Source organism: Pteronotus mesoamericanus, unplaced genomic scaffold, assembly GCF_021234165.1.
Source record: "Pteronotus mesoamericanus isolate MK-2021 breed Mesoamerican mustached bat unplaced genomic scaffold, CSHL_Meso_final scaffold_507, whole genome shotgun sequence".
Lineage (NCBI taxonomy): Eukaryota > Metazoa > Chordata > Mammalia > Chiroptera > Mormoopidae > Pteronotus > Pteronotus mesoamericanus.
The window spans coordinates 305,865-328,373 of record NW_026555319.1 but is presented as its reverse complement, the minus strand read 5'-3'; the positions used below and the strand labels follow the sequence as shown (position 1 = coordinate 328,373).

The 22,509-nt window shown below is 58.2% G+C and overlaps 1 protein-coding gene across 1 annotated transcript in view; it reads right to left on the bottom strand.

The window, feature by feature from the left end:
* The window catches only part of POLE (DNA polymerase epsilon, catalytic subunit), a 36,594-nt gene that overhangs the window by 3,003 nt on the left and 11,082 nt on the right, over window positions 1-22,509 (bottom strand). The window contains exons 21-45 of the mRNA XM_054594239.1: window positions 21,199-21,347; window positions 20,155-20,247; window positions 19,849-19,993; window positions 17,891-18,048; window positions 17,328-17,523; window positions 16,227-16,441; window positions 13,959-14,061; window positions 13,508-13,588; window positions 13,269-13,391; window positions 12,440-12,652; window positions 11,991-12,197; window positions 11,613-11,756; window positions 10,222-10,362; window positions 9,862-10,015; window positions 9,681-9,787; window positions 9,327-9,503; window positions 9,024-9,247; window positions 8,672-8,892; window positions 8,189-8,393; window positions 6,987-7,160; window positions 5,885-6,010; window positions 4,513-4,645; window positions 2,934-3,132; window positions 1,964-2,095; window positions 1,644-1,837 (exon numbers count right to left, since the gene is read on the bottom strand). Coding sequence (XP_054450214.1) covers window positions 1,644-1,837; window positions 1,964-2,095; window positions 2,934-3,132; window positions 4,513-4,645; window positions 5,885-6,010; window positions 6,987-7,160; window positions 8,189-8,393; window positions 8,672-8,892; window positions 9,024-9,247; window positions 9,327-9,503; window positions 9,681-9,787; window positions 9,862-10,015; window positions 10,222-10,362; window positions 11,613-11,756; window positions 11,991-12,197; window positions 12,440-12,652; window positions 13,269-13,391; window positions 13,508-13,588; window positions 13,959-14,061; window positions 16,227-16,441; window positions 17,328-17,523; window positions 17,891-18,048; window positions 19,849-19,993; window positions 20,155-20,247; window positions 21,199-21,347 — 4,014 coding nt within the window. The remainder of the gene's footprint in view (window positions 1-1,643; window positions 1,838-1,963; window positions 2,096-2,933; window positions 3,133-4,512; window positions 4,646-5,884; window positions 6,011-6,986; window positions 7,161-8,188; window positions 8,394-8,671; window positions 8,893-9,023; window positions 9,248-9,326; window positions 9,504-9,680; window positions 9,788-9,861; window positions 10,016-10,221; window positions 10,363-11,612; window positions 11,757-11,990; window positions 12,198-12,439; window positions 12,653-13,268; window positions 13,392-13,507; window positions 13,589-13,958; window positions 14,062-16,226; window positions 16,442-17,327; window positions 17,524-17,890; window positions 18,049-19,848; window positions 19,994-20,154; window positions 20,248-21,198; window positions 21,348-22,509) is intronic.

Genomic DNA, 22,509 nt, shown 5'->3' with positions numbered 1-22,509 from the left:
CTTTGCTCATTGGAAAGCACTGTTACAACAATTTTGAAAGGATGAGCCAAAGCTTGGGAGGAAATATGTGGAAATTAATATCTGATAAAGGACTTGTCTCCAGGATGTGAAGAACTCTCAGAACTCAACAGGAAGAAAAATGATCCAATTTTTCATAATGGGCAAGAGATTAGGAATTTCATCAGACACATGGACAGCAAATAAGCACGTGAAGAAATGCACCATTAGTATCAGGAAAGTGCAAGTTAAAACACAAGACCCTGCCACACAGCCTGAACCCTTGACCAGGAACAAGCCCCAGCCCTGGGGGGGGGGTGGGGGAGCAGCTCGAGTTGTGACGCCTCAGACAAGAATGCAAACGGATGGACGATGCAGCCCGGCAATGCCCACTAGGGTTTTACCCAAGAGAAACAAACCTTATGTCCACACAAAACCCTGTATGAGGACGTTTATAGCAGCTTTATGAATAATCACCCAAAAGCGAAACCCCCCGGAATGCCCGTCAGTGAGTGAATTCGGAAACGGGCCACCACGGCGCAGGCACCAGCGGGCCGGGAGGGAACCGAGTGCTGAGACGCGCAGGCTGGCGAGCCGCAGCGAGCTTGGCGAAGCGTCAGAAGCCAGGCGCACAGCCCCTTGTGATACTCTGGAAGAGGCCACGAGGTAGGGGCAGGGCTAAGAGGCAGGGGAAGCCCCACGGGGCAGCACGGGGACTTCTCGGGGGTGACTGCTCTGTGCCTCGCTGTTGGCGGCACAGCTCTATCCCTCTGAAAACCCAACAGCCACACACCAGAGAGGGACTCTCACTGTGTTTAAATTTAAACAAGTAAATGAACACGGGGACAAGAACTGCGGAGGGCGAGGGACCATTCCATACTGACTGTGTGCTTGTGCCAAACCTCACGGTGAATTTTACTGTATGCACATTATATCGCAATAAAAACAAACTAAAAAACCCCAAAGTCCACTGAGGAACTGAAATGGTCCACGATGCCATTTCTCCACCACAACCAGAAGGCACTCGATCCCGAGCGTGCCTGTACCTGCGCAGCGTGGCGTGCCGGGGGGCACTCAACGGGCAGCGAGTGCTCGGCAGGCGAGGGCGCCGGCTTGTCCCTGTCTGGTAACATTACCCCACGTCTGAGTCAGCCTCCCTTCCCAGAAAGGCATTTGGCATCCAAGCAAGCTCTCTGAGGTTCCCCAGAAGCCTGGACGTTTTCGGGAGCTCTGTGTGGTTCCTGGTCTGTCCGGCCCCCCAGCCCCACGTGACCTTGAGCACCTGTCATTTCACCAGCACCCCCTGATCACCCTGCCCGGGGCCTTTGCACCCACTCTGCCCTGACGTCGCTGTCCCTGGGATGCACATATGGCCGGGCCACCCTGGCCACTGTGGTCTCCGCCCCAGGCCCTCTCACACGGCCCCTCCCCTGCCCTGCTCTCCAAGTCCAGCTCACAGCACCTGTGCTCCCAAGCGTATCTGTCCCTCACTGAGCTGTCACCCCCCTCCCTGGAGTGCGGCTCCATGAGCCCCCAGCAGCTCACACAGTGACTACACGGACCAGCACACTGTGGGCGTTTGTGGGGTAAGTGAGTGGCTTACTCCCGGCCCCTCGCCTCGCACGGGGAAAAGCGAGTGTCCTTGCCTTGCACACGTATTTGATGAACTCCAGGGCAGGGTTGTTGAGCACCAAGTGAGAACCAGGAAGAAAAGGAAACATTTCCGAGAGCTCAGTCGAGTTCCGAGAGCCTGTGACTTTCTTCTGAATCTTCTGAGTGATGGTGAAGAAGTTCTGGGTGAGTTCGTTTGCCACATAATCTTGAGAGAAGGTGATCACTCCTGGGAAGAGGAGAGGCTCCCGTCTTGCATACTGACAAGGATGCTGAGAAAAGGACGTGGGGCCCTGAGGAGCACAGGAGGTCCGGTCACAGCTGCAGCAGCGGCCTCATGCAAGGGCGTACTCACCGGGAAGGGCTCCGGCTGCCCCCTGGGCCTCCTGCGACTGCTGGCTGGCCACCCGCCTCCGCACGGGGGTGCTGCCCGGGGCGCTGCGCCTCAGCTCCTCCTTCATGCTGTGGTGCACGGCCACGATGTACGCTGCAGAGGGGCACAGGTCTTGAGCGCTGCTGATGCCCAGGACACCCAGAGCCCAGGGACACCCGCGGCTGGTTAGGCCGCTGGCGGCCGGGGCTGAAATGTTGCTACTGGCGATGATTCTATTTACTGCGTTTAGATGAGCCAGAATCCATTACAGAAATGGGAATGAGCTAGGCATGCTGATGCCCAAGGTTGTCCAGAGAGCGAGCACCGTTTAAATGAGGCAACTCCCATCAACCTTTGCTGGACAGCGACAAAGACAAGAACGTAGCTCCGCGGTCAGCACACTGGCCGCCATGCCCGTATGTTTCAAAAGAACCTGAGAAAGTGAGACTAGGGACAAGCAGACAAAAATGTAAAATAACCACAAATAAAGCCGCCTCTGCACTTCTGTGAATATGTCTGTGTGCTGAGTGTTGTCCCATATTCTACGACTGGCTCTGAATTACGTCAGGCCTGTCATTTATATGCTTCACTTGCACATCCACCTGGATAACTTGGTTTGTAAACTCTAACCCTTTAGACCCAAATCAGTGATAGCCGCTCCCAACAGCACAAGGCCAGCTTCAAAGCCCGGTCTGCAGGCCGTGGATCCAGGAAGGGCTCTGCCTTTCCTCCCAGGGGTTGCCTTTAGTTGCCGCACGTGCACACACGAACCTCAGGGCAGAACCGTGAGCACCTTGGGCAAGAGGGCACGGGGCCCCTCCGAGGAAGCTCGGCACCGCGCACATGCCCCGCAGGCCCTGTCTCCCAACCGCTCGCCTTCTTGTGAGGCCAACCGACCAGAGCCACCTTGCCCCACAGATGGCTCAGGTGTGAAGCTGGCTGGGCAGTTCACCTGAGACGATCATGAGGAAGTAGCTCTGGCAGGAAGCTGCCTGTGGCAGGAACTGCACGATGTTCCAGTTGTTCTCCAGCAGGTCTTCCACGTCCAGCTCCTGCACACCGTCGTCATCCTTGCCTTCACTCTCGTCCTCAGGCTCGTCCTCCTCCTCCTCCTCCTCCTCCTCCTCTGTTCTGCCCTCTTTCTGGGAGTCCTGTTGAAACACACGTTTGCCCACAGCCATGGGAAGCACACCCGAGTGGAGTCACATTGAACCTGGTGCACACGATTCCACCTTCTCCAGCCGCCTGGCCCCGGAGCCCACCAGACACCTGCGGACGCTCTAACAGCGCGTGGTGTGCTGACGTGCCTGCTGCTCAGCAGCGCTCTGCACACAGAGACAGTTACTCTCACTCCACCCTTTCGAAGATTCACTCCCCCTCCCATGGCCCAGGAAAGGAAGAAACAACAGTGCCCCAGGCGACCAGTCTCGGGTCCGAGTTCCAGATCTCCTGAGACGGCACCTTCCCTCTCGGCACGTGAACTCTGACATCCGCCATCCCCAGAACAGTGACCAGCACTGCTTTCCCGCAATCCACCTACCCCGCCTGCATCTCCTGCTCTCCTGTCCCCGTCCCCAGGGACCGCCCGCCCCAGCCCAGCATGCAAGGGCGGCCTTCTCCCGTCAGCTCTCAGCAGCACGGCTCCTCCCCTGCTGGCCCTTCCTCCGTGGGGACCAACCCAGGGTGGGCTCAGCCCTCACAACCCACACCCCCCAGTGATCTCACTGGTCCCAGCTGCCACACTCATGAATGACCCCAAGTTCCCATGCCCACCTCCCCCCTAAACGGCCCTGCCACCACCCGACCTGCGCTTCCACCTTGCGCATGCTGAGCGAGTGCCAGGGGTGGGACGCCGCCCACCCACAGAGCAGGGGCCCTGTTGCCCTGCGCTCGCTCCTGCCCTGTGCCTCCCGTGACAGACGCCTCGGCTCACACGCCTGGGCACAGCCCACACCCGTCACCCCACAGCCACCCCGATGGCTTGGCCCCTCCACCCCCAGCGCCCACTGAGCTCTTCTCCCTCACTCCGCCCTGCCCCGTATCTGCCCCTGGGATGACGCTAACTGGGTTCCCGCGCTGTTGTCCGGGGGGGGGCCCAAGTCAGGGCCTGACACTCCCCTGCTCAGAATGCCTGTCACTAACCGCCGAGTCTCCGTCACAACCTCAAATGTAAGTGGCCTGCCCTGGTCAGCTCTCAGCTGTGCCTGTGGCTACTGCCCCCTCCCTCACCCCGTGACTCACGGCTGCCTCACACCCGTCGGTCCCTTCAAGCTCCACTTCCCCATCACCTCCCCATCTCCGTCAGCCCCTGCCCCCGGCCACTGACCCTGAGCCCTCGCCCCTGCTGACTCTGACCCTGCACGCACTTGTCTGCTTGCTTATGACCTCTCCCTCAGAGGCCTGACAGCAGGGACTCTCATGTTTGCTGCTGCTCAACCCAGACCTGGCACCCAGTGCGTGACCACAGTGTATGCCGTACGGACAGACGTGGACCCCTAAGTCACTTCAGTCTCCAGGACCGGTCACCTCACCTCTCCGCAGTGGATACGAGACGGAACGTTTCCTTTGATGCCTCCATAGTTCGAGGGATCCATCCAGAGAAGAAACTCCCAGCAGCGAGAGAAAGAAATCGTCAAGGAGTGGAAGATCTCTTTAGAATGAATGCTAAAATGAAGCGAAACAGAGACTGCTTAAATGAAATCAGCAGTTTGCCCTCTTCTTCTACTTTCCCTCTTACCCACCACTGATTTAAAACCCTCAGACTTCCTATGGCAAATGAGAAACAGCAGTAAGGAGACGCCAGCACCGGGCCGGAGTGACAGAGATGTTGTGGGGGCAGGAGGGATGAGAGCGGCAGAGCGGCTGAGCCCTCCGGGGCTGCTGCCGCGTCTCCCCAGGGCCTGACCCCACATGCCTGCCCCCACCGCTGCCGGGCGGCCAGCTCACAGGGCACCGGGCTGGGCTCCTGGCATTCTTGACTCAAGGCTGTGGTAGTGAGCTCTAGACTAAACACTGCTCTGGTCCTCCCGCAAATCTCAAAAGTGCCCAAAAGGGTCAAATTGTTTCCAAGTAACAGAACATAAAGCCCCAGGATAGTTACAGGAATGCGACAGCATCTAACACACAAGGCAAGACCCACAATGCCTGGATCGAACTGAACTTCACCAGTTGGCAAAGCAGAGAAACAGAGCACACAGAGTAAGGAGACAAACCTACCAACTACAACAAACCAGAGCTGACATGAATGCTAGACAGAAGAGGACACAAAGGCACTTATTATAGCTGCATCCGCGTGTTCAAAAAGCTAAAGGAGCCCTGGCTGCTGTGGCTCAGTGGACTGAGCGCTGGCCTGGGAACCAAGGTGTCACCAGTTCGATTCCCAGTCAGGGCACGTGCCTGGGTTACAGGTCAAGTGCCCGGTGAGAGGCATCCAATCAGTGTATCTCTCGTGCATCAACGTTTCTCTCCCTCTCTCTCTCCCTCTCTCCCTCAAAATAAATAAATAAAATCTTTCAAGAAAAAAAAAGTGAAGTATCACAGTAAATAACAAAGGTAGACTGCAGAGACACAGAAGACCCAAACCAGGCATCTGGAGAAGGCGGCGCCACATCAGAAGCAAAAATATGATGGATGGGATTAAGGGCAGATTAAACACTGCCAGAGGTTGCCGAATTTAAAGACACACAGAAATTACCCACAAAGATACAGAGACAAGGAAAAAAGACTCAGAAAAGAGCCACCTACAATTCTATGCCCAGTGACAATATCTTTCAGAAATGAAGGTGAAATCAAGGCAGGAGAAGGGTGGCCCTGGCACGGTCGCGGCTACAGAGCAGCCACGGGGGTCTGAGAGCAGGTTGGCGGGACGGCAGGGGGGCGGCCAGGCGGCCGCGGTGCTGCCACCTGGTGGTGATGTACTCCACGTAGGCCAGCGCGTCCTCAACCCTCCGCTTCTTCGTGCACAGGATGATGCGGTTGAAGTTGGCATAGACGACCGATGACCCCAGGCGCCTGAACTCCGCGATGAGCCTGGGAACCAAGTACGGAATCAGCAGTCAAGACGCTACAAAGAATCCCGGGAGATGCCGTGAGGAAAAAGCTGATGGTCTGAAGCACTAGTGCCGTTCTAAATACACTCAGAACCCCAAAGCAACAGAGAGCGACGATTTCTGTGTGAGGAGCTCACCATAATCAAAGCCATACAGAATCAAAGAGGAAAAACGTGCAACTCATATCACAGAAAATGGGTAATTATTATACAGAAAGAACTCATACGAGTCAATGAGAAAAAAAAACAACAAAACTAAAGCCCTGACTGGTGTGGCTCAGCCAACTGGGTGCCAGCCTGCGAACCAAAGGGTCGTGCATTTGATTCCCAGTCAGGGCACAGGCCTGGGCTGCAGGCCAGGTCCCCCAGGCGGGGTTGGGGGGGAGCAGGGCACAAGAGGCAACCACACATGGATGTTTCTCTCCCTCTCCCTTCCCCTATCTAAAAACAATAAATAAAATCTTTAAATAGAGAGAAGTGGGCCAAGAATACGAAGAGAAAGCACAACTTCATTCATAACAAGGGTGCCAAGTAAAAGCCTACGGCTCAGCCGTCAGGCCACCACCGGCACCCTGGGTGGGGGCTGGGCTGCCAGAACACCCCCATTAGCTCTCTGCTGGCCATACAACCTGCCAGACCTGCAACAGCACCGCTTCCTGGAGAGCACTGCACAGGTGCAGCACCTTAAGCTAAGGCCATTGCTTGGTTATTTGTAACAGCCTAAGTTCTGGGAACAGCCTACGTGTCCGCTTGTATGGCTGGTACACTCCCACGCAGGCCTCCAAGATCTACCACTGACTACGACGAGGAGGTGCAGCACAAATGGTGTACGGCCGCTTGTGCCGGAATGCAGCAGGAGACCTGCGCTGCAGCCCCTCCCTGGAGGACTTGGTGAGGCCGCGGACCGTCACGGTCCCACAGGTGCTGGGTCTGGGGAAGCAGGGCAGCAACACTCACTGCAGGAAGAGCTTCTTCATCATGTTGTGCAGTGTGCGGTGCAGGGCGGGGTCATGGAGCAGCGAGGACGGGGACCGCAGCCAGCGGTAGAAGTGCATCACTTGGTTGTCGGCGTAGACGTTGCGGTGCTGCGTGATCTCCCTCACCCAGCCCGCCACCATGCTCTTCAGGATCCTAGAAGGGGTGCGAGTGTGTCCCCCACAGCCTGCCTCCCGCCCCCCACCTAAACCCCGTCACTGGGCTCTTTGCAGCTCCCTGCGCCCCTCAGATGAGGCCAGGCCCCGCCACCTCCCAACACGTTTTTCAATCCAACCTGCCCTCGACACCAGGACAGACCAGAGTCAGCGGAACGTGCCAGGCACCTCACCCTGCTGGGAGACCCACGAGGGACAGCAGAGTCCGCCAGGGCCTCCTCTCCCGCGAGGCAGCCCACCCTCACCCTCTGCCTTCCCGCGACCGCCCTGCGACCTGCTCGGATGAGTCCGCACACCGGGCCACAAAGCCATTCCCTTGGAGGGGCGGTCCTGCCACCTTTCAGGACTGGACTGTCCACTTCTCTGTGCGGCAGCCCCTGGCCCTGACTGCACCATGCACACCTGCCCCTCAGCCTTTCTGCCATGTCCTCAGTCCCGTCCTCCTCTCGTGGAAAGGCAGCAGGGCGGACATGGGCCCTCCCACGCCAACCCTGCCACTCGGCCGCAGTGCGACCACAGGCATGCTCTCAGCCCCTGCACCTGTCTCCCCATCTCTACAGTGGGCGACGGCCCGCGCGCCGTGTGGGGCGATGCGGGCCGTGAAGAGCACGCGTGCTCCCTGCCACAGCAATTCTCCTGACACCCAAGCAGCCTGCACCACTTTCTGCCTGGCTGGCCCACGTTCGTGTCCTGCTGTGTGCCCCACAGCGGACACCCAATAAACAGCCATACCCTTCATCGACCAGCGTTCTGCGGGCGCGCCTCTGGCCACAGGAAGGGCCCAGAACACAGCCCGGGGAACTGTCCTCATCGAGGCTTCTGGCTCTACAGAGCGGACAGACGGATGCCTGTGCGACACTGGTTTAGCTCCTCATTTCCCAAAAGAAGGGCAGAGGTTCAAAGGATTTCTAACTTTCTTCTAGACCCCAAACGAAGCTACTCTGTCTTTGGAGAGGAGAGGGCACAAGAACGAAGGGTCAGACACTCTGTGGCCGCAGCCCCGGGCACCTGAAGGTGCTGGAGCAGAGGGCCGTCTCGTCGTAGCTGGCAGGCGCGCTGGCGGCCTGGTTGCCGGTGATCATGTCCTCCAGGGAGGCCTGGGGAACCACGTCGAAGCTGACGCCCATGCTGTCGGCCCCCTCCATGTCGTTGACGTGGTGTGACTGCAGGATGGTGTTGACGGCCAGGTTCTGAATGTCCAGCTCCACGCACACTGCACACAAAGACACTCCTGGGCACTGGCCACCCTGGGTCAAGAGCCTGACCTCAGCAAGCACCACCTCAGAGACACTGCTGCTGCCTGGGGCTGCCACGGCGACAGAAGAGCGCCCAGCTCAGCTGACCACAGAGCCCGCCCCCCCACCCCGTGCTCCTCTCACACCAGCTCGGCTGATCTCCTAGGGTCAGCACTGGGCGTTCTCACCAACTCAGAATGGCGCCAAATGGCAGACATGCCAGCAGTGGAAGTCCCTATAGGTCTTGCCCACCCACCTGTGGAGTAACAGCCCGAACTGTTAATCTCCATGGTGGCCTGGTCTTCGAACTCCATAACGAGGCGGTTGTCATCAGCCTCCTTCCCACCCAGGTCAGGGCGGCACGTGGGGGACAGCCAGAGCAGGTGGTTGTGCCGTTGGAGGTGGCGGGCAAAGAAGAGGTCGGAGCCGAAGGTGGAGATGTCCTCGGGCAGATTTCCAATGGGGATGTGGAAGTACCTGCATGGGGTCGGCCCCACAAGGGGTGGAGACCAGGGGGAGACGGCTTGCTGCGGGGGACTGACAGGCCAGGAACGCCAAGGCGGGCACAGCCACACGGAACCCAAGAAGCAGCCCTGCACTCTGCTCACCTGCTCATCTCGAAGGCCTGCGACAGACAGGTGTCCAGGTTGAGGTAGTGGCGGATCATGCGCCGGGCTCCGTGACGCTGCCAGTCCAGCACTCCATAGCTGACCTTGTCGGCCACGCGGATGGGCACAAGTGGGAATTCCTCCAGGACGGGAATCTCGCTGGCCAGCCTCTTCAACTCCCAGTTGGACTGCACGGCGATGAGGGTGGGCCCGCGGCGCTCCTCCTGAGCACGAGGAGGATGGTGGCCGGGGGTGCGCAGCCCGGGGGAGGGGCTCACACAGCTGCGCTCCCACCTCGCTCACCTTGTAGGCCAGCAGGACGCGCTGGATAGCTCTGCAGATGGTCTTCAAGTCAGTCTCAGCCCGAACTTCAAATGTGTGTTTGGGGGGAGGGAGAAGCTCAGGGCCCACTTTCTCCAGCAGGAGGCTGTGCTCGGCTGAGTACAGGGTGCTGAGGCCGGGCATCTGGTTGCTTCGCACCTGAAGGAGGGCCATGTCAGCTTTCCCCCAGAAGGGGGCGCAGCTGACAACCCACCCCTGTGGTTCCACTTCCACTTCAACTGTCATAGGCACTATAGGCAAAGGTTTCTGGAAGCAAGGCTGGGACCTCCCTGCCCACTGCTCTGTCCCTCCCACGGCCCCAGACCAGGAACTCACGGTATCCAACACAAACACGGACGCCCTGCGCTGCGAGGGAACAAAGATGCCGAAGAGCGCTTTGTGGCCTTGTGTGTGATGATAGAGGTAGATGTGGCGGATGCTCCCTACGGAGGGACATGTAGGTCACCCGAGATGTGCGGGAGACGGGGCCAAGAGGGGTGGCTGGCACGCGCCGTACCTGGTTCCAGGTAGCTGAACTGGGCCAGTGAGCGCATCTCCAGGTGCTCAAGAGAGAAGGTTTCTGCTTCCCAGCCTGACAGGTGCCTCACCAGCTGTTTATTGACGACGCATACACAGCCCAGGTGCACCAGGGCCCGGAACAGCAGCGACACCTGGGGGGGTTGGGGTGGGGGTGCTGCCTGGGGGCCACGGCCGGAGCACAGCCCTCTGCCCCAGGCTGGGCAGGTACACTGCTGAGATCCTGGCCCTGGCGTGGACTCCGCAGGGGCCGCTGCCGCCCACCCGTGCCCCGTGTGGGTTTCCTGTCCTCCCTCCTATCCAGCGGGATCCTGCTCAGCTTAGCTGGGAAGGCAGTTACCTGCGTCTCGTACACGCCCTCGATGTCTGGGGCCGACAGCTCCGTGTTGATCTCGTTGATATGTTCTTGGTACATGTCCTCCGGCACTGAGTACTCGTACAGGTTGTAGACCGCGTTGGAGCGAGGAAGGACTCGATTCACCTGCGGGCAACACAGCAGTGACCTCGTCACATGACTAAGTGACGATGTGTGTTACATACACACCCTGCACAGGCACCCGTGTGCACACATGTGCTGCTTTAAACCGTCCGACACTGCTGGTGCCCACGACTGTGGAGAGCACCCCAGGTACTCCCCAATGCGTAAGACTCAAAGCTCGGGGGATAACCCAGAAACCACCTGGGGCCTGTGAAAAGCAGACAAGCTCTCGGCCTGGGCGGGGCAGGCGCTCCCTGTTCATGCCCTCTGTCCTCCCCAGGGCCTGTGAGGGCGCAGGCTGCAGATCCCACGAGAAACCACGTGTCCCTGGCCGCAGCACAGGAGAGGCCCCTGGGGGACACGGAGCGGGGCATCGCAGGCGCGGAGGGAGGGAGAGAGGCGTTCAAGAGCTAGAACGGCCCGAATGGCAGGATGTTCCCCCGCGAGGTTCTGCTGCCACGTCCAAGAAAGCTGCAGCAGTTCCGGGCCGCCGGCCCCCTGCTGCCCACGCCCTCCGTCCCTCATGTCTGCCGAGCCTCCGGGCCAGTTTCACCCTCTCACGCAAGCCTCTGCGCTCGCCCTGGCTCTGAGCGCACAGCTCCCACCTCAGCCGCATGGCAGGCACTCAGAAGCCTCAGGGGGGAGCCACGAGGACCTGCCAGGGGACGAGGAGGCAGAAGCCTGCCCACCATGGGGTCCCCCGTACGTGGGACGTTCACCCTGAGCCCACGTAGAGCGGAATGAGGGCCAGTGGTTGCTGAGGCCTGGGGGAGGAGAGGCTGCTACAGGCCCTGGGTGTCTTCTGGGGGCGACGAAAACACTCAAAGACCAGCTGCTGTGATGGCTGCACGGCTCTGGATGTGCTGCCGGCAACGGAATGGTCCAGTGAATGAGTGAACTGTGTGGCGTGTGAATCATATTCCAATAAAGCTGTAACACCAGGAGGGCCGAGGGAGACAGAGCCTGCTGTCTGACCCCTGTCCACCCCATGGGCATCAGACACAGAGGACAGCGCCCCCAGGACAAGGACACCAGCAGCTCCTGCCACCCCATGCTCTGCCCTTCACAGGCAACATTTCGGTGATTACTGTGGCATCCCAGAAGGCCCTCGGGGGCTGGCAGCTCCAGAACATTTCGCCCAGGGCTGCACGGCCCACCCGTCTCTGTATCTGCAAAGCCCTGCAAAGCCCGACTCTTTCTGCAGCCTCCATCGCTGCAGAGACAACCTCGGAGGCACCGGCCGCCTCCCGTACCTTTCGATAAGCAGGCCCCTCCTCCGCTTTGGGCACCCGCTGGTTCACGTAGAACACGCGGGGTATGCTCAGCCTGATGCAGTGCAAGTCGCTGCCGATGAGAGCCCACAGCCTGAACATGCCAGCGTGGCTGGTCTCACTGATCTGAAAGGAAACAGAGTGCACGGCAGCGCCGAGTCAGCCTGCCACAGAGAGCAAGGGACAGGCAGCCCCCCCAGGGGCCTCCAGCACCAGCTCAATCACAGGCACAAAAATCAAGGTCTGCCTTTTCTCCTCCATTCCAGACAGCGGGATGGTCCCCAGGACCCTGAGCTGGCCAGACACACCTTCCCATCAGCCATGCCGATGCCCTGCCCCCCGCAAGGGACCTGCCCACACCTGCACAATCTGCCACGGAAGGTCCAGAAGGCTGCGGGCGGTTCTTCGCAGGAAGCCCCCCAGCCCTGCGGTGGGCCCATCTCGCATGGAGCCGGGCTGCAGCGCGCCCTCTGCCTCCCGGCACCGCTTCTTCCTGCGTGCCAGACGCTGCCGGGCCTGCAGCTGCCACTTCCTCTTGTGGAACCGGAGCCAGACCAGCCACTCTTCCTGGGATGGGTGGGGACAGGTCATGAGGAGGCGGAGAGCAGCCTTCCAGGCAACAAGGCTGCACCGCTTCTAAGCGCTCTGTCCGGACTGGGCACCCCGCCAGCCTCCCCAGGGTCGAGGCCCATCTCGGGGGCCTTGTGCTGCTCAGCAGACCCCACCAGAGGCAGTGCACCCCAGCGCGGGCCTGGCTGGTGTCTGCTGCCTCCGCCGCCGGCCAGTCCAGGTGCAATGAGGCTTCTTACCTGGGTGGTTCCAAGGGCTGGAGGCTGCCCCAAGACTTCCTGCCAGGGCACAGTCAGCCCCAGGTCCTGCGAGTCCTCCTGGCTCTCCCAGAGGACCCGCTTCCTCTTCGTAGCGATGGGGACGGCCACATGCGGCAGCGTTTCAAGGCCGAAGTCCTCCATGTCGGGAGCACTGCAGCTCTGGGTGCTGTCCGCAGCCTGGGCCATGCCCACCTGCAGCCGCCCAAAGGGGACTTAGAACCTGGTTTCTGGCAGATCCCACTTCTAGAGCCCCATCTGAATGGCACAGAGCACTTGTATACAAAGTCACTCATTACAGGCTGAACTATTATTTTTAATAGCGAGGGAAAACAGAAACGTCACTGGAGTGCCGCCATCCTGTATTTGCTCCAGAACTTTACTTGTCACAAGAAATATACTGCAAAGAACAGGTAAGCCCCTTCTTCCCTCCCAGCCTCACACCTTCCATTACACTGTCTTTGGCGTTTTTTAGTGTTCATGGTAAGTTTTCATTTTATAATTTACAAAGCACAAGTCTCAAGGCACAGTGACTCACTCCAAGTCACTCAGCCTAGAGGCACACTCCACATGTGCGGCAAGACACTTCTCCACCCAACCTGAGAGCCAGTGCCTCCTGTCACAGGTGAGCACTGGGAGGGGTTCGAGGGCAGTCTCAAGGTGTACGTTTTTAGGAGAAACAAAATCTAGATGCTTGAATGGAAGCATCCAACCTCATGGGCGGCAGCACGGGGACTCTAGCACCATGCGCCCACGGGCCAGCCCAGCCCAACTGGCACGGCCTCCACGGTCCCGGGCCAGGCCCCGTTACCTGTCTCTTGCCCTCAAGGACGAAGAGCTCACTGATCTTCTTCTGCTTGTAGACATCATTCTTCTCCAGCAGTTTCTTGTGCAGCCAGTCGGGGTGTTTGACACGGGGCACTGGGTTCTTCACCTGCACGAACCCAACTGTGAGACTAATCCCTTGTCTGACTCTGAGTTGGGGCCACGCCCAGGATCCTGCGGCTTTTAAGCCACCTGGGGTCCTGCTTCCGTGGCCCTTGACCTCACCTGCTGCAGAGCTGCGGGGATTGTGATGATCTTCTGGATGGCGCTGCCCAGACGCTCAATGTAGTAGTCCCAGTCCAGAATCTGCGTGCAGGGGCGACCGGAGGGCGCGTGAGAGAAGCAGCAGCACCGTGCTTCCCTACGCCTCACTTGTTCTCTTAGAAATTCTGACAAAAGTGCCCGTTCCACAGAGGAGAAACCTGAAGCACAGAGCTTAAGTGATGCTCACAGGCAGCCGAGCTGGCACCAGGACCTTGGGACAGACCAGCCTTGGTCTGTCTGAGACTCGGGGAAGGGCCACCCCACGCCCTGCTTCTCCAGCTTTGCCCTAAAAGGTAACTATTTCTGCACCCGTCGTGGGTTGGAAAGGAGGACACCATGGGTGAAGACGAGTCGGTGATGCTGCTCTGCCTAGTTTTCCCCGACCACCTGACTGGGAAAAGCCGGCACTCACCGTCCGAATATCGAAGTCCTGGAGGGAAGAACTCTTCAGCCATTTGCGGAGGAAGTGCCTCCTCACAGTGGGCTCTGCCTGGAAAATGGCGAGCGGGATGGCCCTGGGTGACAAGAGGCACAGAGCTCACAGCCAGAACGTACCCATACCCGGCAAGTGGCTCGTCATTTAATGTTGTTATTTTGTGTCAACTGCAGTGATAGCTAGTGTTTATCGTATTTAGTAACTAAATGACGCTTCTTTGCATGAAACACCGTGGTTTCATAACCATCCCCCACCGGGGGCCATATGGCCTGCAGTTTGGCCGCTATGAACAGAGCCGTTGACTAATCCCCCCACATAAATGACATATTCATGTGCACGCCTGTAATTAACCATTTCTAAGTGCTCCTCATTGATAACATGCAGGAAGAGTCCTCTGCTTTCCTGGAAGAATAAGCCAGTTTGCATGTCACTAGCAAAGTGGGAGGGCAGCTGTCAATACTTCTTTTCTTCCACTGGAGGAAATATTTGTTATTGTGAAATATTACAAACATAAAGAAACTCAGGAGGACAACAAATACCCGTGTGCCCACCGCCTAGTCCTTAGCTTCAAGCCCTGCCATGTCACTTCACGTGTGAAGTAGAGACGAGGACAAAGCCACCCCGTGAGGCCCTGCTGACTCTCCTCACGCAGAAGGAAGCTCAGTCCTCATTACCGACCCTGTTGTGTGTGTCTTTACGCCACTGCTATTTGTGTGCACCCATAAGCATGTGAGTGTTTTCCACATTTGTGCACCTCACACAGAGGCGCTGTGCTGTACACATCACCCTTCAAATTGCAGTTTTTGAACTCTCGGTGTCAGAATGTAGCCGTGAGTCACTCCTACTCCTGTACAGCATTTCACTGTATGAAAAATACATTTACCCATTTTTGGTTTCAAGGACACATACAGTGTTCCCAAATTTCGCTGCTCAACACAATGCAAACATGGCAGTTGTGCAGGACGTGTGCCCAGAAGTACTTGACTGTGTGGTAAGTCAGGGGTACTCTCCTTTACTATGCCCGGGTTTCTCTCCAAAGTGCCGGTCATCCACGGTCCCATGTACACTGTGAACACTGGTCCATGTGGTCACCAACAACTGGCATCAGCAGATTCTCTGTTTCCACCAACAAATGCATTTCCTGACTGTTGTGCGTTTGAACATCCTCCTATGCACTGGCCATCTACTTTGTCACTTGTGAATTGCTATTCCTGTTTCCCATTTTTTCTCTGGGTTGTCTTTCTCTTATCGATACACAGGGATTCTTTATTTTACTCTGTATATAATCTATTTTGGCCGGATATCAATTCCATTTTTTATGAATGGGGACTTATTTTTAAGAAAATCGCTGCTGCGGTTAGTTCACTTTTCCCTTCCCTGCAGGTCTTCCCAGCATAGGCGAGCACACCGACTACTGAAGTTTCTGGCTGTATCAGTTACCTACTGCTGTGTCACAAACCACTCCAAAACTTGATGGGTTGAAATAACCACTTTTTTGCTCGTGAGTCTGTAACTTGAGTGTTCTTGGCTGGCATCACTGTGGAGCCGCCATGGCCTCCCTCTGTTCACGACCTCTCAGGTTCCATGGTCTGGGTCTCTCTGGCTATACCAGGAAAACGAGAGGGCAGAGCAGAACCACGAGGCCTCCTGAGACCAGGGTTCAGAGGTCACACGTCACTTCTGCCAAAGTTCACGTCATAGCAAGTCACAGGGCCACTTAGATTCCAGGCAAGGGGCGCTCTCGTCAGGGGGGTACCGTGGCAGCTGTCTCTGAGACAGCTCTCGGTGGTGCCTAGCACTTCCCCAAGGCGTGGGTGCTCATGCACGCGCCACCCACAAGGACAAGCATGCCTTGGACCCGCTGCATTTTCCTTTTCCTTTGTGTAGCCCTTGCTCAACTCCCACAATCCAAGGAGCATGGGCTGATGGGAGAACTGCCGTCGACCCTGAAGTCTCCGGCTGGGACTGGATGCTGCTATGGCATGGAGTCCTCTGCGGCCAACTTGATGTGCTCCAGAAGCCGGAAGACACGCCTCCGTCACGGGGGCAGGGAGACGTGGCAGCGGCCTGTGCTGGAGCACCCCGTGGGGTGCGCCGCCTCACTGCCCCAGCCAAGGTGCACCAGTTTCCCCAGGAGGGCGCAAGGGGGCCTGGGATGGGGCCATGGTGGCTGATGCTCCACGAACCCCGGTTCTCTGGGGCTCCCATGGGGCCCAGTCCCCACGTCACCTGGGAAGCTCTCACCTCTCTGTGACAGGTGAGCCCTCAGGCTTCCGGGAGATGATGTAGCGGCAGCTCAGCCCCGCGTCCTTCACCATCTGGTCCCCCAGGAACTCGGCCAGGCGCTTGGCGGTGCTGATGGACGTAGACTTCTGCTCCCCATAATCTTCCAGCTTCCGAGACATGGAACGATTCTCAGAGATTAATTCAAACAGCTCAGAATCAGGCATGTTGGCTGCCTGCAGAAAAAATGGGCAGAACGTCGTGCAGAGGTAAAGGTGTGTCCCCAGCTCACCTAGGACTTCTTCCCACGGAATCGCATTTTCCCAGCGGATGAGCTGAAGGTGGAGTGTAATTCTGAGGGCTGCCTCGTACCAGGCGCAACAAGACTTAAAAACCACACACAAAGCCTTAATGTTTGTTTGTGCTGCTGTGCACGTGTCCCTGCCTTCCTGCCCTCAACAGCCTGTAAGATTTGCCCAGGTCGGGAACACCTGATTGCTTCCCCCCTTGCTGCCCACTCTTGCGTGAGTCAACTCTACACAGAACCAGACTCCCACAAAGCAAAGGGAATCAGTCAATGTTCCAGAATATTCCAGTACTCCTTTTATCCACAAAGCATCTTCCTAGCCAACAATCCAGGGGAGGGAGAGGCATTTCACAAAGATGTTTGATGCACCGTCACTTATCACTGTGGGAACCTGAAGCCTGCCTGGCGCACTCAGCAGCAGAAGGCTCGTTCTGCACATCGGTCCATGCAGACTCGATGAGATGCGAACGCTGCAGAGCAGCACAGGGAAATGACAAATTTCAGGAGGCATATTAAGGATACGCCAACACTATCGTTTAAGTTCTAAAAATCATGTGTGTGTGTGTTTACAGGACTGACAAAGACTTAATAAATCAAGGTTGATGTGATGTTGGCAAATTTTCTCTTAGGTTCCTTTCGCATTGTGCTATTTGTCTCCTTCACAGAACCCTGCCACTAAATGCAGAAGTGAGGGAGATTCTGGGAGGCACTGGCCCTCAGCCTGTCTAGGGATTTCATCAGCATCAGCCCCCGTTCACCTGTCATGGGACCCCTCTGCCTGCACGTTCTCGGAGCCGGGGTGGGGGCAGCCTCACCTTGCTGTAGAGCACGTCCAGCCAGTAGTCTGCCACCTTGGCGACAGAGCCATACACCTCCTCCAGGGTGCTGCCCCGGAGGAAGGCCTCGAACACAGATGACTGGAAGATCTTGATGAGCTGCAGCTCCCCACGACGCTTCACTTCGAAGCCCTTGAGCTCCGCCAGGGAGCCGTCCTCATTGAACACGGCGTACCTAGAAGCACGGACAACGAACATGCCATGACCGAGCCGCGACACTGGCTGCCCAATGCTGGCTGCCTGTCACGGCCATTCTGACCCCGCTCCTGTCTTGCGTCCACCCAGCAGCAAACACCCTGAGGTTTCTCTCTCCAACATGAAAAGGACTGAAGGGTCTGCAGCGTGTGGAACCAGAACCTAACAGGTGGAGAACAGAGCTGGTGGCATCGTTGTTGAGAACAGCCTTCCAAACTGAATCAAAAAGGCTACAAGGCAGGACTGAGGTCTGTCCCCATCCTGGCTCCTGGTGCATTTCCCAGACAGGTTGTTAAATTGAATCCATCCGTTTCCTTTCCTAAGCACAGAGGCTGCGGGACTCCTACCTCTTCTTCAGCTTCTTGCCTTCTTCCTTGGAGGCTGGAAGGATCATGGCAAGGTAAGGTCCATCGACCTCGAAGAAGATGCTGTTCTCTGAGCGGGTCACGTAGGTGAGGGAGGAAGGCTCAGTCAGCTCCTGGTACTGATCATTGGTGAAGCCTTCCTGCAAAACCAAAAAACAAAGCGGGCCAGCCTCGCTCGTTACTGTCCAAACCTGGACATGACCAGCTGCCCTCCGAGCAGTGGGCGGATCAGCAAATGGGGTCTTTCATACAATGAACACCACTGAGCAAGCAAAGGAGATCGAGATCTGACTCGCACCCAGTGTGGATGGATTTGCACGCTGCCGAGTCCAGAGGTCGCACCCGTTCCCATGGGCAGGACACTCCGGAAAAGGCAGAATGGCCAGGCGAGAGCACACCGGGGCCCCAGGGGTGGGGGTGGCGGTGGCCGATGACTAAGGGGGAGCACTTCGGATCTCGGGGGTTTGCAGCTGCTGTGCGCTCTGTGGTGGGGGGCATATGGCTCCACAGGACTGCACTCTGTGGAGTCTATTTTACTGTAAACAAATTAGAAAACAGTCAACCAGGCTGTTGGGTGACCCCAAGAGGGACTACAGATGGACAGAAAAACCCCAAGGTGTCACTGACAGGTGACAGACCCCACTGATGGGCTGGGGAGGCAAGTAACTGGCACACCCTGCCTTGGGCAGGTGGTGCAGGCTGAGCACCAAAGCCAAGGCGCACAGACACCGCAACACCACCCCCAGGAAAGGGGGAAATGTTGATTCCGGGGCCAGAACAGGAATGTGCAGGATGAGGCTGGAGTGTCCTGTGTTACCAGAAGTCAGAAAGCACCCCAGAAAACCCACTCCCATACCGCAGAAGTGGTGAGTCCCAGGGATGTCGGGGCAAATGTGAAGGAGCCCAGCGGCCAGGAGAGCAAGATGGACCACCGACAGCAGTGGGTTGCAGACCAGGATCACGAAGTCCACAAGGTCACACTGACATACACCCCCCCGCCCCCTAGGCGATCAGTGAGCAGAGCAGGCAGTGGGAGGGAAGCTCAACAACTCTTCCCACAGAGAATTCCAATGATAAGGAACAGGAAGGAGGGAAATGGAACCCGCACAGAGAACACGGGGGATAGCGGCTGCGACCAGCAGACATGTGCAGTCTCAGAAGCGCTGCTCAGAGGCTGTTTCTGTGGTGCTCTGATGCACGGCAGGGAAAGGGACTCGCTCCTGGAACAAGGCCACCGGGAAGCAGGCAGCCTTGCCGGGTGACCGGCATTCGGATCCCGACACCACGCATGGTCGGTGCCACATGATATAGCATCACCTCTGCGTGTTCCTCCGAAGACCCAAATAACCTCCGTGTAACAACAGGAAAAGCAGACAAGTCCACACTGAGTGGCAGCCAACAAGACACCGGACCAGGGCTTGTGGAAGGGCCCGGGGCAGGACCGACGGGAAAGATGGAGGCTGCCGGGCTGGCGGGGCCCGAGGAGAAGGGCGACTGAAGGCAGCGTGAGGGCTGGGAGAAACTGGGAGAAACTGGGAAACCCGAATAAAGCTCAGATTAGGGGCAGTGTTGTGTCAGCCTGAACCCTCGATTCTGCAGAATGCACTGTGGTTTACGGACCACGTCATCATTAGGGGAGGTGGGCTGAAGGGCACATGGGATTTTCTGTTCTGATTGTAATTTTTCTGTAAGTTTAAAATTATCTCAAATTAAAAAGCTTAAAAGCAAAACAGTCTGGGTGCTGTGCTGAAGGAGAACGCAGACACACTCGAGAAACTTTCGAGGACAGGATTTTCTGTGCACTTGCTCAGGCCGCAGGGACGACAGCCTGAGGGCAGAGGGGTATAGCCTGGGACTGGGAGGCAGATGGACGCAGCGAGAGCCCGCCCAGCCCCCTTCGCAGGCCCCTCCGAGCGGCGGCCCTAGAAACCCAGGCTTACCTTGACCATGATGTTCAGCATGGCCCCGGGGTAGGAGATGGTCACCTTGGGCTTCTTCGTGCTGGTCGTCTTGATGACGAAGTTCTCTGGGAAGCTGTTGGGCAGCACGCACCATATTCCATCTGTGTCCAGCTCTAAGGGCCTCCTTCAGAAAGAGAGACCAGTGAGGTCGCGTACATGGTGGACTCTGGCTCCTGTGGCAAGAAGCCCAGCCACGTCCCAGCTGTGGATGAGGACCCCCCCACTTTCGCACTCCATCCTGGCCAGCCTGTCCCTCCGAGCCGGCCCTCCCCGCCGCAGCCTCACCCGATCTGCTCGATCAGCTCCCGAGCCTGGGTGATGATGCTGGCCCCCGTGCAGCAGACGATGCCGGCCATCTCCATGGAGTACCAGCGGGCCCTGGGAAGGACATCGCAGCTGTGGGTGGCGGGGCCCTCCACGGGGTTGTTAGGAGAGGTCAGAGGAGGGAGGACACCAAGAAGGGGACTCTGAAGCTCAACAGAGGGACTAAGGGGGAATTCAGCTCTGTGCTGAGGACCCTTCTCTGTCCCTGCTTCAGGTTGTAGGGCTTGGTTCTGGAAAATTCTGGAAGGAGGCAGCACCAGAGGTCACGAACTCAGCCTTGGGGGACTCTCTACACCAGCCCAGAGGGTCAGTGTCCCCGTGCACCTTCGCCACTCCCCCAAACCCGTGTGCTCCCCGGCCTCTCAGGGAAACACACCTGCAGGTGCCCTCAGCCTCTCGCCAGCCCGCCGGGCCCCCTGTTCCCACACCTCACTACAGCTCCAGGTGCCTCCTGCCCCCGAAACTCTGCCCTGCTCTAGCCCTGCTCTCTGCCCCGCCCCCTCTGCCACTAAAAGGCAATGCAAGTAAACGAAACGACCTCCCTCAAACCCGTCCCTGTGCCTCCCACTGCCTTTCTCCTCCTGAGCTGCCCCAGTGACCCTCCCTGCAGCACCCGGCCCCAGAACCCGACCCCGGAACAGCCCCCACTTGGCTCCCTCCACCCTGCGACCAGCCACTCAATCAACTTTAAAACACCGCTCCTCAGTCCCCCGGAGCTGCTTAGCAACTGCTGAGTTCCCAGGACCGTCCCCACGGCCCCTGTGGGGATAGTCTATTAGTCACACGTGTCGGACGGAAGCCACCAAACTGCCGTCTCCTGCCCAGGACGTTCCCAGGGCCACGCCCAGTGGTGCCTCCCCGGGCCCATGAGCTGGCGAGCCGTCTCCTGCCCCCGGCCGCAGCGCACAGCCCCCTTTGGGATGGAGGCCCGTGGGCACCCTGCCCTCGCCTTGCCCATCCCCGCATGCGCCCCCCGGCCCAGCGAGCGCCCAGGCAGGAGCGTACCCTTTACGCATGACGTAGCCGTAGAAGGAGTTGAGGATGCACTTGTGTGCCAGCTGCAGGGAGTCATACAGCACCTCCATGTTCCTGCAGCGCTTGACCTCTGCTGCGTCACCTGCCTCCACGGCCGCACTGAGCTTCTTTTTCCACACCTGGGAACACACCCCCAGGTCACAGCTCACATTTCACAGCCATGGCCAAGGTTTGGTTGTGAAAATTGTAAATGTATAGAAAACTTAAAAACGAGTAAAACGAAGCCCACAGGTGCTTCTCCTAGAGGGACAGTGGTGGTACTTTGCCGATTTCCTTTATTCCATTCTCTCTCTCTGTACTGCCCTCAATATTATAGATACTAAAACCTCAGCACTCTTTCTAGGACCAAGGGCATGTTCCCACAGAACCGCCATGCTATGGCCACCCCAAAGAAACTTACCACGGCCCTGGCTGGTGTGGCCCAGCGGACTGCGCGCCGGCCTGCAAACCGAAAGGTCCCGGACGGGGCGTGGGAGAAGCATAGAGAAACACAGATTGGTTGCCTCTTGGCGCCCCTAACAAGGGACCTTTTGGTCTGCAGGCCAGGGCTCAACCCATTGACAATCTACGTTCCTCTCGCACATCAGTGTTTCCCTCCCTCTCTCTCTTCCTTCCCCCTTTCTAAAAACAGACAGACAGACAGATAGACAGAAACTTATTACAGGGAGGGTGCCGCCCCGCCCCCAGTGGGTCCGCACGGCTCCGACCCAGGGGCCCCCCATGTCCTGCTTCTCCGTTACCCGAGAACTGCCCGGGCGAGGCCGTCGTCACACAAAGGAGAGTGTCCATGCCCCATTTTCATGTCTGCTGAGGCCCAGGAGCAGAAAACACCCCGTTACGTAAAGTGACAACCTGCTTGGACCCCACAGACACGGGGCAGCTTCAGCCCCCGGGACAGGGCCCAGGACCGGACGGCGAGGGTCCGGGGAGGCGGATGGAACGCACGCCGGACGGCGGGGCCTCGCTCCCCAGAGCCCGAGCCCCCAGGTGGCCCTGCGGCTCCAGGCCCCTCCTGCGCCGCACCCTTCGCGTCACGCTGTGTCGCGGGGGTCCCCAGACGGCGGCAGCCCCTCGGGGGGCAGTGCACTTGTCGGCCAGAACCCAGGGACCACCACTGCCCGCCAGACACCCGGCCACGCTGGGAGGCCGTGGACGTGTCCTCGTCTTTGCGGTGGCCATTACATCGTTATTTGTCAAAAGCCCCAGAACTGCCCCCTGAAAGGATGACCTCTACCCCGTGTCAGTTTTACCCCAACAAGGCGGCCACACCACGACCAGGGA